Source organism: Tamandua tetradactyla, chromosome 5 (assembly GCF_023851605.1).
Source record: "Tamandua tetradactyla isolate mTamTet1 chromosome 5, mTamTet1.pri, whole genome shotgun sequence".
In the NCBI taxonomy this organism is placed as follows: Eukaryota; Metazoa; Chordata; class Mammalia; order Pilosa; family Myrmecophagidae; genus Tamandua; species Tamandua tetradactyla.
In genome coordinates, this window is record NC_135331.1 from 11,953,602 (window position 1) to 11,967,197 (window position 13,596).

A 13,596-nucleotide genomic window follows, 5' to 3' on the forward strand; every position below is an offset into this window, starting at 1 on the left:
TATATTTATCTTCATGCCAGTACCATGCTGTTTTGACCACTGTAGCTTCATAATATGCCTTAAAGTTAGGCAGCATGAGACCTCCGGCTTCATTTTTTTTCCTCAGGATACTTTTAGCAATTCGGGGCACCCTGCCCTTCCGGATAAATTTGGTTATTGGTTTTTCCATTTCTGAAAAGTAAGTTTTGGGGACTTTGATTGGTATTGCATTGAATCTGTAAATCAATTTAGGTAGAATTGACATCTCAACTATATTTAGTCTTCCAATCCATGAACACGGTATGCCCTTCCATCTATTTAGGTCTTCTGTGATTTCTTTTAACAATTTCCTGTAGTTTTCTTTGTATAGGTCTTTTGCCTCTTTAGTTAAATTTATTCCTAAATATTTTATTCTTTTCGCTGCAATTGTAAATGGAATTCGTTTCTTGATTTCCCCCTCAGCTTGTTCATTGCTAGTGTATAGAAATGCTACAGATTTTTGAATGTTGATCTTGTAACCTGCTACTTTGCTGTACTCATTTATTAGCTCTAGTAGTTTTGTTGTGGATTTTTCAGGGTTTTCGATGTATTGTATCATATCGTCTGCAAACAGTGATAGTTTTACTTCTTCCGTTCCAATTTTGATGCCTTGTATTTCTTTTTCTTGTCTAATTGCTTTGGCTAGAACTTCCAACACAATGTTGAATAATAGTGGTGATAGTGGACATCCTTGTCTTGTTCCTGATCTTAGGGGGAAAGTTTTCAGTTTTTCCCCATTGAGGATGATATCAGCTTGTGAGTTTTTCATATATTTCCTTTATCATTATCATTAACATTATCAATAGAAGGAAGTTCCCTTGTATTCCTATCCTTTGAAGTGTTTTCAACAGGAAAGGATGTTGAATTTTGTCAAATGCCTTTTCTGCATCAATTGAGATGCTCATGCGGTTTTTCTGCTTTGATTTGTTGATATGGTGTATTACATTAATTGATTTTCTTATGTTGAACCATCCTTGCATACCTGGGATGAATCCTACTTGGTCATGATGTATAATTCTTTTAATGTGTTGCTGGATTCGATTTGCTAGAATTTTGTTGAGGATTTTTGCATCTATATTCATTAGAGAGATTGGTCTGTGTTTTCTTTTTTTGTAATATCTTTGTCTGGCTGTGGTATGAGGGTGATGTTGGTTTTGTAGAATGAATTAGGTAGCTTTCCCTCCTCTTCAATTTTTTGGAAGAGTTTGAGCAGGGTTGGTACTAATTCTTTCTGGAATGTTTGGTAGAATTCACATGGGAAGCCGTCTGGTCCTGGACTTTTCTTTCTGGGAAGCTTTTTCTTGACTGATTCAATTTCTTTACTTGTGATTGGTTTCTTGAGGTCGTCTATTTCTTCTCGAGTCAAAGTTGGTTGTTCACGCCTTTCTAGGAAGTTGTCCATTTCATCTACATTGTTGTATTTATTAGCGTAAAGTTGTTCATGGTATCCTGTTATTACTTCCTTTATTTCTGTGGGGTCAGTGGTTATGTCTCCTCTTCCATTTCTTATCTTCTTTATTTGCATCCTCTCTCTTCTTCTTTTTGTCAATCTTGCTAAGGGTCCATCAATCTTATTGATTTTCTCATAGAACCAGTTTCTGGTTTTATTGATTTTCTCAATTGTTTTCATGTTCTCAATTTTATTTATTTCTGCTCTAATCTTTGTTATTTCTTTCCTTTTGCTTGCTTTGGGATTAGTTTGCTATTCTTTCTCTAGTTCTTCCAAGTGGACAGTTAATTCCTGAATTTTTGCCCTTCCTTCTTTTTTGATATAGGCATTTAGGGCAATATATTTCCCTCTTAGCACTGCCTTTGCTGCATCCCATAAGTTTTGATATGTTGTGTTTTCATTTTCATTTGCCTCGACATATTTACTAATTTCTCTTGTAATTTCTTCCTTGACCCACTGGTTGTTTAAGAGTGTGTTGTTGAGCCTCCACATATTTGTGAATTTTCTGGTGCTCTGCCTATGATTGATTTCCAACTTCATTCCTTTATGATCTGAGAAAGTGTTTTGTATGATTTAAATCTTCTAAAATTTATTGAAATTTGCTTTGTGACCCAGCATATGGTCTATTTGAGAATGATCCATGAGCACTTGAGAAAAAGGTGTATCATGCTGTTGTGGGGTGTAATGTCCTATAAATGTCTGTTAAGTCTAGCTCATTTATTGTAATATTCAAATTCTCTGCTTCTTTATTGATCCTCTGTCTAGATGTTCTGTCCATGTGTACATGTCCTCTGTCTAGATGTTCTGAGAGTGGGGAATTGAAGTATCCAACTATTATGGTAGATGTGTCTATTTCTCTTTTCAGTGTTTTCAGTGTTTGCCACATGTTTTGGAGCATTCTGGTGTGGTGCATAAATATTTATGATTGTTACGTCTTCATGCTGAATTGTTCCTTTTATTAGTACATAGTATCCTTCTTTGTCTCTTTTAACTGTTTTACATTTGAAGTCTAATTTGTTAGATATTAGTATAGCTACTCCTGCTCTTTTCTGGTTTTTATTTGCATGAAATATCTTTTCCCAACCTTTCACTTTCAACCTATGTTTACCTTTGGGTCTAAGATGTGTTTCCTGTTAACAGCATATAGATGGGTCCTGTTTTTCAATACATTCTGCCAGTTTATGTATTTTGATTGGGGAGTTCAATCCATTAATATTTAGTGTTATTACTGTATGGGTAGTACTTTCTTCTACCATTTTGCCTTTTGGATTTTATAGATCTAGTTTTCCTTCTTTTTACCTTTACTCTTAGTCTTCCTTTCTACACTCTTCTCCACACCTTTTCGTATCTGTCTCTAGTGCTCCCTTTAGTATTTCTTGCAGAGCTGGTCTCTTGGTCACAAATTCTCTCAGTGATTTTTTGTCTGAAAATGTTTTAATTTCTCCCTCATTTTTGAAGGACAATTTTGCTGGATATAGAATTCTTGGTTGGCAGTTTTTCTCTTTTAATAATTTAAATATATCATCCCGCTGTCTTCTTGCCTCAGTGGTTTCTGCTGAGAGATCTACACATACATAGTCTTATTAGGCTTCCTGTGTATGTGATGGATTGCTTTTCTCTTGCTGCTTTCAAGATCCTCTCTTTCTCTTTGACGTCTGACATTCTGATTAGTAAGTGTCTTGGAGTACGGCTATTTGGATCTATTCTCTTTGGGGTATGCTGCACTTCTTGGATCTGTAATTTTAAGTCTTTCATAAGAGTTGGGAAATTTTCAGTGATAATTTCATCCATTAGTTTTTCTCCTCCTTTTCCCTTCTCTTCTCCTTCTGGGACACCCACAACACATATATTCATGTGCTTCATATTGTCATTCAATTCCCTGAGTCCCTGCTCATATTTTTCCATTTTTTCCCCTATAGTTTCTGTTTCTTGTCGGATTTCAGGTGTTCCTTCTTCCAGTTCACTAATCCTATCCTCTGCCTCTCAAAATCTACCATTGTAGGTTTCCATTGTTTTTTTCATCTCTTTACTGTGCCTTTCATTCCCATAAGTTCTGTGATTTGTTTTTTCAGATTTTCCATTTCTTCTTTTTGTTCATTCCTTGCCTTCTTCATATCCTCCCTCAATTCATTGATTTGGTTTTTGATGAGGTTTTCCATGTCTGTTTGTATATTCTGAATTAATTGTTTCAGCTCCTGTATCTCATTTGAATTGTTGTTTTTCCTGGTGTGATTTGTTATTTTTTGCTGGCATCTAGGCATTTAATTACCTTAACCAGTTTATTCTGGAGATTGCTTGCACTTCTTTTACCTAGGTTTTTCTTGCTGGATGAATTTGTTGTCTATCTGTTCTTTGACATTCAGTTCAGCTTTTTCTGGACCTCTAGCTTAGGTTTTGTTTAACAGAGGAGAATTTTTCGGTTCTTGTTTTCTTGTTTCTTGCCCTGCTTGTATGGTGCCTTCCCCCGCCCCTCCCTTAGGAGTGTCTGCTTAGGTATTATAGACCCCAGCCAGATTTTCCCAGACCAAACTGGCCTCCTATCGGGAGGAAAGAGTCACCTGTGTTGGTTTTCCCTGAGGGTGAGACCCAGCAGTTTGAAAGACTTTCCTGTGAAGTCTCTGGACTCTGTTTTTCTTATCCTGTCCAGTAGGTGGTGCTTGTCTGCCTGTGGGTCCCACCAGCGTAAGATGATGCGGTACCTTTAACTTTGGAGGACTCTCCCTGCTGGGGGGGTGGGGGGTGGAGACAGAAGAGAGGTTGTAGGCTGGTTTTAATGGCTTCAAATTACCAAGCTCTGGTGTCAGAATTCCTTGAGGGAGGGATTCCACCTGAGTTGGGCTTCATCCCTCCCCTGGGGAAGGCACAGGCTCCAGACAAGCCCTCAAATGAGCTTGTTTCTGCCTATGCTTGGGGCAGTTGCAGCCTGAGAAGTCCTGCCGCTGTATCCAGAGGCAGTCAAGGCTCTGTAGAAACACAGCCACAAAAACCTCTGTTTCTTTTCTTTTTTTCTTTTTCCATTAGCCCAATGAGCGACCTCCGCTTTGACCATGTTCACCTGAGCTGAGGCCTATTTTTAGTAGTTAGAATTTGTTAATTAATGCCACGATTGGTGTTTGGTTGGGCTCAGCCCCTGCTGCTGGTAAAGTCTCTTTCCTTTCCCCTTTGGGAAGCAGCCAGTGGGGGAGGGGTGCCGGCCGCCACACCTTGGGGAACTCACGGTTCTGGGGGGGCTCACAGCCGGTTCTCGGGGGGGGGTTCGCAGCCGGTCCAGCTGGTCCAGACTGGGGTACACTGTGTGTCCGGTCACTGACGTGGCTCCAGGAGCTGTTCTGGACTGTGTCTGGTTATTTAGTAGTTGTTCTGGAGGACGAACTAAAATGCACACATTGTTAAGCCGCCATCTTGGCCCCTCCCTCAGGGGGATGTATATTTTTAAGGGTTTGTCGTAGAGGCTATTTTTTTTAACATTTATTCCCCCATTTTTTATTTATTTTTAATCCATATTTTTTACTCATTTGTCGAATTGTAGATAAAAGGAGCATCAGACACAAGGTTTTCACAATCACACAGTCACATTGTGAAAGCTGTATCATTATACAATCATCTTCAAGAAACATGGCTACTGGAACACAGCTCTGCATTTTCAGGCACTTCCTTCTAGCTCTCTAATACACCTTAAACTTAAAAAGGGATATCTATAAAATGTGTAAGAATAACCTCCAGGATAACCTCTCGACTCTTATTTGAAATCTCTCAGCCACTGACACTTTATTTTGTCTCATTTCTCTCTTCCCCCTTTCAATCGAGAAGGTTTTCTCAATCCCTTGATGCTGAGTCTCAGCTCATTCTAGGATTTCTGTCCCACATTGCCAGGAAGGTCCACACCCCTGGGAGTCATGTCCCACGTAGACAGGGGGAGGGTGGTGAGTTTGTTTGTTGTGTTGGCTGAGAGAGAGAGGCCACATCTGAGCAACAAACGAGGTTCTCTGGGGGTGACTCTTAGGCCTAATTTTAAGCAGTCTTAGCCTATCCTTTTTGGGGATAAGTTTCATATGAACAAACCCCAAGATTGAGGGCTCAGCCTATTGATTTGGTTGTCCCCACTGCTTGTGAGAATATCAGGAATTATCCAAATGGGGCAGTTGAATTTTATCGCTTTCTCACCATTATCCCAAGGGGACTTTGCAAAGCCTTTTTATTCACTGTTCAAATCACTCTGAAATTTATTGGGGCATCACTCTGGTCAAACCTACAATATCACATGCCCTATTCAAGGTTCCATGTACTTATGGTGTTCAATTAAACTGTCCATATAAATTATAGTAGGAAATGCACTAGTCAAAATATAAATTTTGTATTTGGCATCATTTTAAATTACTGCTTGGATTCACCATCTTTCATTTAGCAATCTCCCATGGCTAAACTTGTAGTATATAGATTTAAACTAAAAGAAAAATCAAAATTTTACTTTGGCATAATTTTATAAATGTACGGAATTTGAAAGAATAGAACAAATTCCCTATCCCCTATGCCCAGATTGAGCTGTTGTTAACATTTTGCCTCATTCGTGCTTTTTTTTTTCTTTCTCAACCAGGCATAGTAGCTTCTGACCTCCTGCACCTTGACCCCTAAATACTTCAGCAGCTATCACCTAAGAACGAGAAATTCCACAATAATATAATACTGCCAGGCAGCTATATTAAAATTTCTCCAGTTGTCCCAGTAGTATCCTGTTTTTCCCTATCCAGGGTCAGGTCCAGGATAATTTGTTGTTCTTGGTTGCCACATCTCTTTGGCCCCTTCAATTTGGGCAGTTCCTGTGCTTTTCTTCATGTTTCCTAATTTTGACAGTTTTGAGCACTGTGACAACCCAGGTATTTTATAGACAGACTCAGTTTGGGTTTGTCTAGTGTTTCCTTGTCATGAGATTCAGGCCATGTCCTTTGGGCAGGAATATCACAGACATGATGCTCAATCCTTCTCAGTGCATCGTATCAGGAGGCACCAATGGTTGGTCTGTCCTATTACCAGTGATTCTCACTTTGATCATTTGGTAAATGTGATGTGCCAAGTAGCTCTACTGTCAAGCTACTGTTTTTCCCTTTGTAATTAATTAGTCTCTTTGAGGCTGTGTAAATATCCTATCCCTCATCCAACTTTCATCTGCTCCTTTTGGCATCCATGATGATTCCTGCCTGAGCTGTGGCTAGGGTTGTGGCAAAACTAGATGCTGCTAACTCTTGCCTCTAATAAACAAGCCTGCCCCGGCCATGTGTGTCTGCGCCAGATGGTAATAACCACCCTTTCTGTCTGCGGCCTACAGCCAGTCCCGCCGAACCAAGGCCCTCACCGTCCCCGCCCCCCAGCCCCACGGAGCCTGAGAAGAGCTCTCAGGAGCCCTTGAGCTTGTCCCTGGAGAGCAGCAAGGAGAACCAGCAGCCGGAGGGCCGCCCCGGCTCCTCGCTGGGCGGGAAGGCTTACTCGGGCAGCCCGGCCACGGGGGGCATCCAGGAGATTGTGGCCATGTCCCCTGAGCTGGACACATACTCTATCACCAAGAGGGTCAAGGAGGTCCTCACAGACAACAACCTAGGTGAGGAGTGGCGGGAGGTGGGGGTGCTGCCTCCGCCCTGGCAGGCTCCCAAGTGCCTTGAAAAGGTGCCTGCACTGGGATGCCAGGGCTGCGGGGTCCGGCCTGGAGCTGCCGGTCAGTCCTGGGCCACCCCAGACTCACTGGGAGGGATCTGAATCTGACCCAGGCTCCTGGGTGGATAAAAAGGGGGGTTGAAATTACCTGGCGTCCCCAACCCACCACTGGCAAAGCTTCCATCCAGGAGGACATAAGGAGTCCCCAGGTCTTCAGTTTAACCTTTATCTGATGCTGAAATCCTTGCCCTCCGGGGGCACAGAGGAGAAATGTGCCTGAGGGCCCTTTTCCTTTCTGGACCACAAAGTCCTCTGAGACTTAGAAGAACGCCCCTCTAGAAGGATGTCCATGAACCCACAATTTTTCATTAGAATTTCTATTTAATACTAGAAATAATATAAGAAAAAAGATAATTTAAAAATAAATTCATTAGTAAAATCTACCCAGCCCCTCAATAACACTCCACAGTTTTTATGTGTCTTTGGTACATTTTTAAACATAAATGAAAATATGTAGACACTAATTTCTCTTTTTTTCTCTATAAATGGAATTACACACCTATTATCCTACAACTTGCTTTTTAAATATCAACAATATTTTGTGGGCATCCGTATTAGTTAGGGTTCTCTAGATAAACAGAATATACAGGGAACACTTGCAAATATAAAATTTATAAAAGTGTCTCACGTGACCGCAGGAACGCAGAGTCCAAATCCACAGGGCAGGCTGCGAAGCCGACGACTCCGATGGAGGGTCTGGATGGACTCCACAGGAGAGGCTCACCAGCCGAAGCAGGAATGGGGCTGTCTCCTCTGAGTCCTCCTTAAAAGGCTTCCAGTGATTAGATTTAGCATCACTAATTGTAGAAGACACTCCCCTTTGGCTGATTACACATGGAATCAGCTGTGGATGCAGCTGACGTGCTCATGACCTAATCCTATGCAATGTCCTCATTGCGACAGACAGGCCAGCACTTGCCCAATCAGATAAACAGCTACCACAACTTGGCCGAGTTGACACATGTTCCTGACCATGACAGCATCCTTCCAGGTTAAAATGAGTACGTCAGCCACACTCTTCTTTGCCGTTGCTCCGTGTTCAGGCCGTGGCTGCACCACAGTTTGGGGCCCAGCTGATGGGCGCCGTGGCCTCGGACAGCACAGTGTGCCTGTGTGCATCTCTGTGCCCTCGGGCAAGTGCAGCTGTCGGATCAATTCCAGGCAGTGCAATTGCTGGATCAGAGGATACGCACATCCAGCATTTTGATAGAAACCAAAACTGCCCTCTAACAAGGTGATACAAATGTGCATATAAGAATTTTGCAGACAATTTCAGGATCCCCTAGGAGCATAGAACCTCCTAAATAGAAAAGCCCCTTCAGGTTCATGCTGGGTGTGTCCCTGTGTCTCTGGCCCTCCCTTCTGAGCGGTGGGGACGGAGCCCTGGGTTTCTCGCCCGCATTCTGATCTGTTTCTTGTCTCTCCGGGGTGTGGGTTTCTCACCCCAGCCTGGGGTGACAGGTTGCTGTCCCCCCTTGTCCCCAGGGCAGCGGCTGTTCGGGGAGAGCATCCTGGGCCTGACCCAGGGCTCTGTGTCTGACCTGCTGTCCCGGCCCAAACCCTGGCACAAGCTGAGCCTGAAGGGGCGGGAGCCGTTCGTCCGCATGCAGCTGTGGCTCAGTGACCCCCATAATGTGGAGAAGCTGAGGGACATGAAGAAGCTGGAGAAGAAAGGTGAGACTCGGGCAGGGGGTGGACCCCAGCACTGAACGTCCCGAATCTGGCCTCAGATTTTCCCACTGGAACAAATGTAGTTGTAACTCAGATAAGCCCACGGCCCCGGAGGTCCAGGCTCAGCCCGAGCAGGTACTGCAAGAAAGAGCAGTGCCGTAGAACAGTATAAGTAAAGCAAATTAAAATGATTACCAAATCTCCTGGGAAAATTCTAATACCCCATTGCTCTCAGTATCTTTTCACACATCCCACAGCTACTCCAAATACTTTTGCCTATGTCTCAAAACATTCCCTCTCAAAAACAAAAAACATACTCTCTCTGATCCCTCCCTTCTGTGCCTCAACTCCATTATATAAATTGCCCCTTTGTTTATTACCCACATTATATACAACCGAGGACAGTACTGACCTGGCAGACAGGAATCCTTATCCCTTGCGGAGCGGGCGAGGAGCGGGCACCTTCCCACACTGTGGGACAGTATCTGCCATCCCTGATACAGGGAGCGGGGCTGAGCACCTGCTGTGTGCTCCCCCTCCCCCTGGCGAGATAAGGTGAGGGGCAGAAAAGGTGTTGTCCAGGGCACGGGGTGGAGTCATACGGGGGGGAGGGTTTCACGGCGAAGGTGCGGGGTCCAGCCGGACCGTGAGGGGCAGCAAGGAGCAGGCTCAGAATTGGGGCTTCGGAGTCAGACAGCTCTGCAGTTGAAATTTGGCCTGCTGTGTGACCCTGGGCAAGTTGCTTCCCCTTTCTGTGCCCGCATCTCCATCTGAAGATCAGAATCAGTAGCATCTGCCTTGGAGTACTGCTTTGAGGATTGAGAGAGATGCAGATACCTTATTTCCTCCCTTCTGAAGCAGGCTTTTATTTTCTCATGACTTGGGGTTAAGATGCTTCATATGGTTATGAGTGCATTAAATTAGTGCCCCCCATGGCTGTTCTGGAATTCTCAAATTCAGTGGCACTTCTGATGGTTGTCAGAATGCCGCGATGGCACCCATTTTTTAGTGTTTTCTTATGTGCGAGGCGCCCTCCTAAGCTCCTTGTGTACAATAACCCGACCTCAGAGGCAGGCAGGGCAAGCTTCCCATTAGAGAGGTTGAAAGATTTGGAAGGAGAGCAAGGAGGTAAAAGAGGCAGGCGGACAAGGCTGTGTGCCCCGCTTAGCATGGGACCCTTAGTTTGGGGTGTGAAGGGCTCGGGGCGGGGCTGGCCGATGTGGGGTTCAGTGCCTCCACGTAAGCCCCCACCCCAGGTCCCCCAGCACCCAGTGGGGAGCCGATAGGGGTCAGCAGGCCCCTCTCAGCCCCACCCCCATCCCCTGCTCCAGCGTACCTGAAACGCCGCTATGGCCTCATCAGCACCGGCTCGGACAGCGAGTCTCCAGCCCCCCGCTCCGAGTGCCCCAGCCCCTGCCTGCAGCCACAGGACCTGAGCCTCCTGCAAACCAAGAAGCCCCGAGTGGTGCTGGCCCCCGAGGAGAAGGAAGCGCTGAGGAAAGCCTACCAGCTGGAGCCCTACCCCTCCCAGCAGACCATCGAGCTCCTGTCCTTCCAGCTCAACCTCAAGACCAACACGGTCATCAACTGGTTCCACAATTACAGGTGGGGGCACCGGCGTGGGCCACGGACCAGGAGGGGGGGCAGGGGTCCTGTGCCTGAAGGGGCTCCAGTGTGGCCTCTGGGAGATGGGGAGACTGGACTGCACAGGAGTGTAGGTTTGAAGCACACAAGCCTGGTTGTCAATCCCAGCTCTCCTATTTCCAGCTGTGGGGCCCTGAGGGAGTCATTTTGCTTCCCCCAGCCTCAGTCTTTTCACCTATAAAATGGGAATAACAATGGGGCCTACTTCAGAGAGTTGTCCTGAGGATTTGATGGGCTGACATAATTTACATAAAATACCTGACACATAGGAAGTGGTAGGTGTTGGTGTTATTGTTATATTTTTAATTATTACTTCGCTCACCTTGCATGGTCTGCCTCTAAGAAGGGATAAGGAATGGTTTGGGGGCACAAGCCTGAGGACCCACAAGTACCCACTGAGCCTCTTGTTGAAGCAGTGAAATGGGGCTCCACCCACTACAGGGAGTGGGCGCTGCCTACTTCTTTGGCTGCCTTTGAACATAGCCCTTCCCAGCCTCCAGCCCTAATCTTGGGGGCTGCTGGCCTGCGGTGAGTTTAGTCCCAGGACTGGCACGGAGCATTGCCTGGGTGAGGCAGCACCCCAAGACACTGCAGAGGGGCTTCCTGAGATCGGCTGAGGAGACCCCTCTGGAAAAGGCTTGCAGGGGAATTCCAGGCAACCCCTACTCCAAGCCTCTTTGGCAGGAAATGTCTTCGGTGCCTGTGTGATACCATAGAAGAGAGTCCATCCATTCATTCCAGGGGCAGAAAGAAGGCCCTTTGCTCCCCAAGGGAAAGAGGAAGAGGAGCCTGGAAAGGTGGAGCATGCGGACTCTTCCCCTCTCCTCCGCCTGGGCAACGGCATCACACAGACCTGAGGTTACGTCCTGCCTTGGCTGTATGACCTTGGGCAAATCACTTTACCTCTCTGGGTAGCATCCTTATTTTACAAATGAGGAGCCTAATTCCTACCCCACAAGGCTGGATTGAGGATCAAATGAAGTAACTGTACATGTAAGCACATTGTAAAATATTGCCGATTATCTGGCTCAGACTGGAGCCTGCCAAACAGTCAATGACATAGGTCCTTAGAGCCTGACCCTATTCTCCAACCTCCCCTGGGAGATGTGGGGACGCCCTTTCCCCTCCACTTCCCCACAAGAACTTAACACGTCACTATTATCCAAGATATTCATTCAACAAATGTTAAACGTAGTGAGCCAGGGCCTGGAGACACAGGGGTTCAAAGACATCATTCTTGCCATTAAGGAGCATACAATTGCGAATGAGATGATTTCAGTACAACCTAATAAATGCCGTAAAACAGGAAGGAACAAGGGGTTGAGGGAACAAGGAATTCTGCCTGGGAAGACTTTACAGAAGAGGTGGCATCTGAGCTGGGTTTTGAAGGATGAATAGGAGTTTGCACCAATGAGCAGAGGGAATTTCACTCCCCAAAGAAATTACTCTCAAAAAGCTGTGCTTACAGAGGGACATATTATTTCACTCAGTAAATGTTTAGTGAACCTGTTCTGTTTTTTGAACCAAGATAGACAAAGTTGCTGCTCTCAGATGCTCTTGCAAACTGATCTGGAAGGTCCCTACTAAATAAATACTCATATGCATGTATTATTAAAAACTTCAATAAGCTCTGAGAAGGAGAACAATGGGATGTGTTGAGAAAAAAATCACCTGGGAGGCCCTGCCTCAGATTTGGGAGTCAGAGATAGAAAAGACTGATTTACATCAAGATGCTCCTGACTCTGAGCCTCCTATTTGGCACCTCCTATCTTAAAGAGGGTCTGATGTTTCATCCACCATTTAGAAGTTCTCATGGTGGAGCTTCAGGCATTGAGCCATTGCAACCCCACCCCCCTCAAGCCCTGCCTCAGTGGAAACCACAAGGCCTCCCCAGGGTCCCCACAGCTCTTCCCTCAGCAGAGGCGAGGGAAATGGCAGAGTCCCCTGGAAGGTGGGCAAGGCGACTCTTGTGCAGGGGCTGGTGACTGAGCAAGGGAAGTGAACAGATGACCCCTCACTGTTCCTCTAGGCCCAAGATCCTGGGAAGGGGCCCCAGCCCCTGGCAGGGCAGGGAGGGAGGGGAGGAGCAGGAAAGCCAAACTGCTGGCTGCAAGTCCCAGCTCCGCTACCCACCCACGAGCCCAATGTGGGCGGCAAACCCCGCACCTCTCCCAGCTTTGTCTTCCTTTTCAGTGGGAATGTGCACCGTGTCCCCCTCCTGAGGATATTTTGAAAAACAAATGAAATCAGAACAGATGCTTGGCCCAATGCCCAACACATGTTAAGCACCCATTATGATATTCATATTTATAATTTATAACTCTCAGTATTATATGTTAATAAGCTATAATTTCTCATTGATAGAAATGGGCAGAGAGTTCCAGCGTGGATGGTGCTGCATAAACCCCTGTAACAGTGGCCCAAGTTGCTCTGTGACCTTGGACTGGTCATTTAATCTAGATCTCTAGATCTCATTTGCTATTAGGAAAATAATTAATGGGGTTAGACCCGTTCCCATGCCTTCCTGCTCTACAACCTAATTCATGAGTCTAAGTTTCTCTCTAACAGCAAGGAGGCCGTTGTAGTGAGGGAATGGGCTTGGGACTGGAATTCGGGGTCCTGGGTCCTGGCCCCAGCTCTTCCCCTATGTGCCGTGGTGACCTGGGCAAGTCATTTTCCGTGTGTGCCTCAGTTTTCCCTTCTGGGATGTTACCTAAGCATGCTTCCAGGAAGAAGGCAGGAGGTTGTGGCCACTAAAGTCCAACAAAATACATCTGGGTTTGACTTTGAGAAATGTTCTAGAACAATGCTGTGCAATAGAAATATAATGTGAGTCACATGGAATTTATAATTTTCTGGTAGCCACATTAAAGAGAAGTAGATGCCATTTAATTGTAATAGTATATCTTATTTAACCCAGCATGTCCAAAATATAATAATTTCAACATGTAATTGATACAAAAACGTGACCAATGAGATATTTCACACTATTTTTCTTTTTAAGTAAACCATCAAAAGCCAGTGTGTATTTTAGCCTTATAGCACATATCAATTCAGATTAGCCACATTTCAGGTACTTGAGAGCCACATATGGCCAGTGGCTACTG

General features: G+C 45.2%; 1 protein-coding gene across 6 annotated transcripts in view; it reads left to right on the forward strand.

The window, feature by feature from the left end:
* The window catches only part of CUX2 (cut like homeobox 2), a 261,759-nt gene that overhangs the window by 244,757 nt on the left and 3,406 nt on the right, over positions 1-13,596 (forward strand). For all 6 annotated transcript variants that reach the window (XM_077159854.1, XM_077159855.1, XM_077159856.1 and 3 more), the window contains 3 exons: positions 6,792-7,061; positions 8,660-8,848; positions 10,177-10,450. In XM_077159854.1, the coding sequence (XP_077015969.1) occupies positions 6,792-7,061; positions 8,660-8,848; positions 10,177-10,450 (733 nt within the window). The remainder of the gene's footprint in view (positions 1-6,791; positions 7,062-8,659; positions 8,849-10,176; positions 10,451-13,596) is intronic.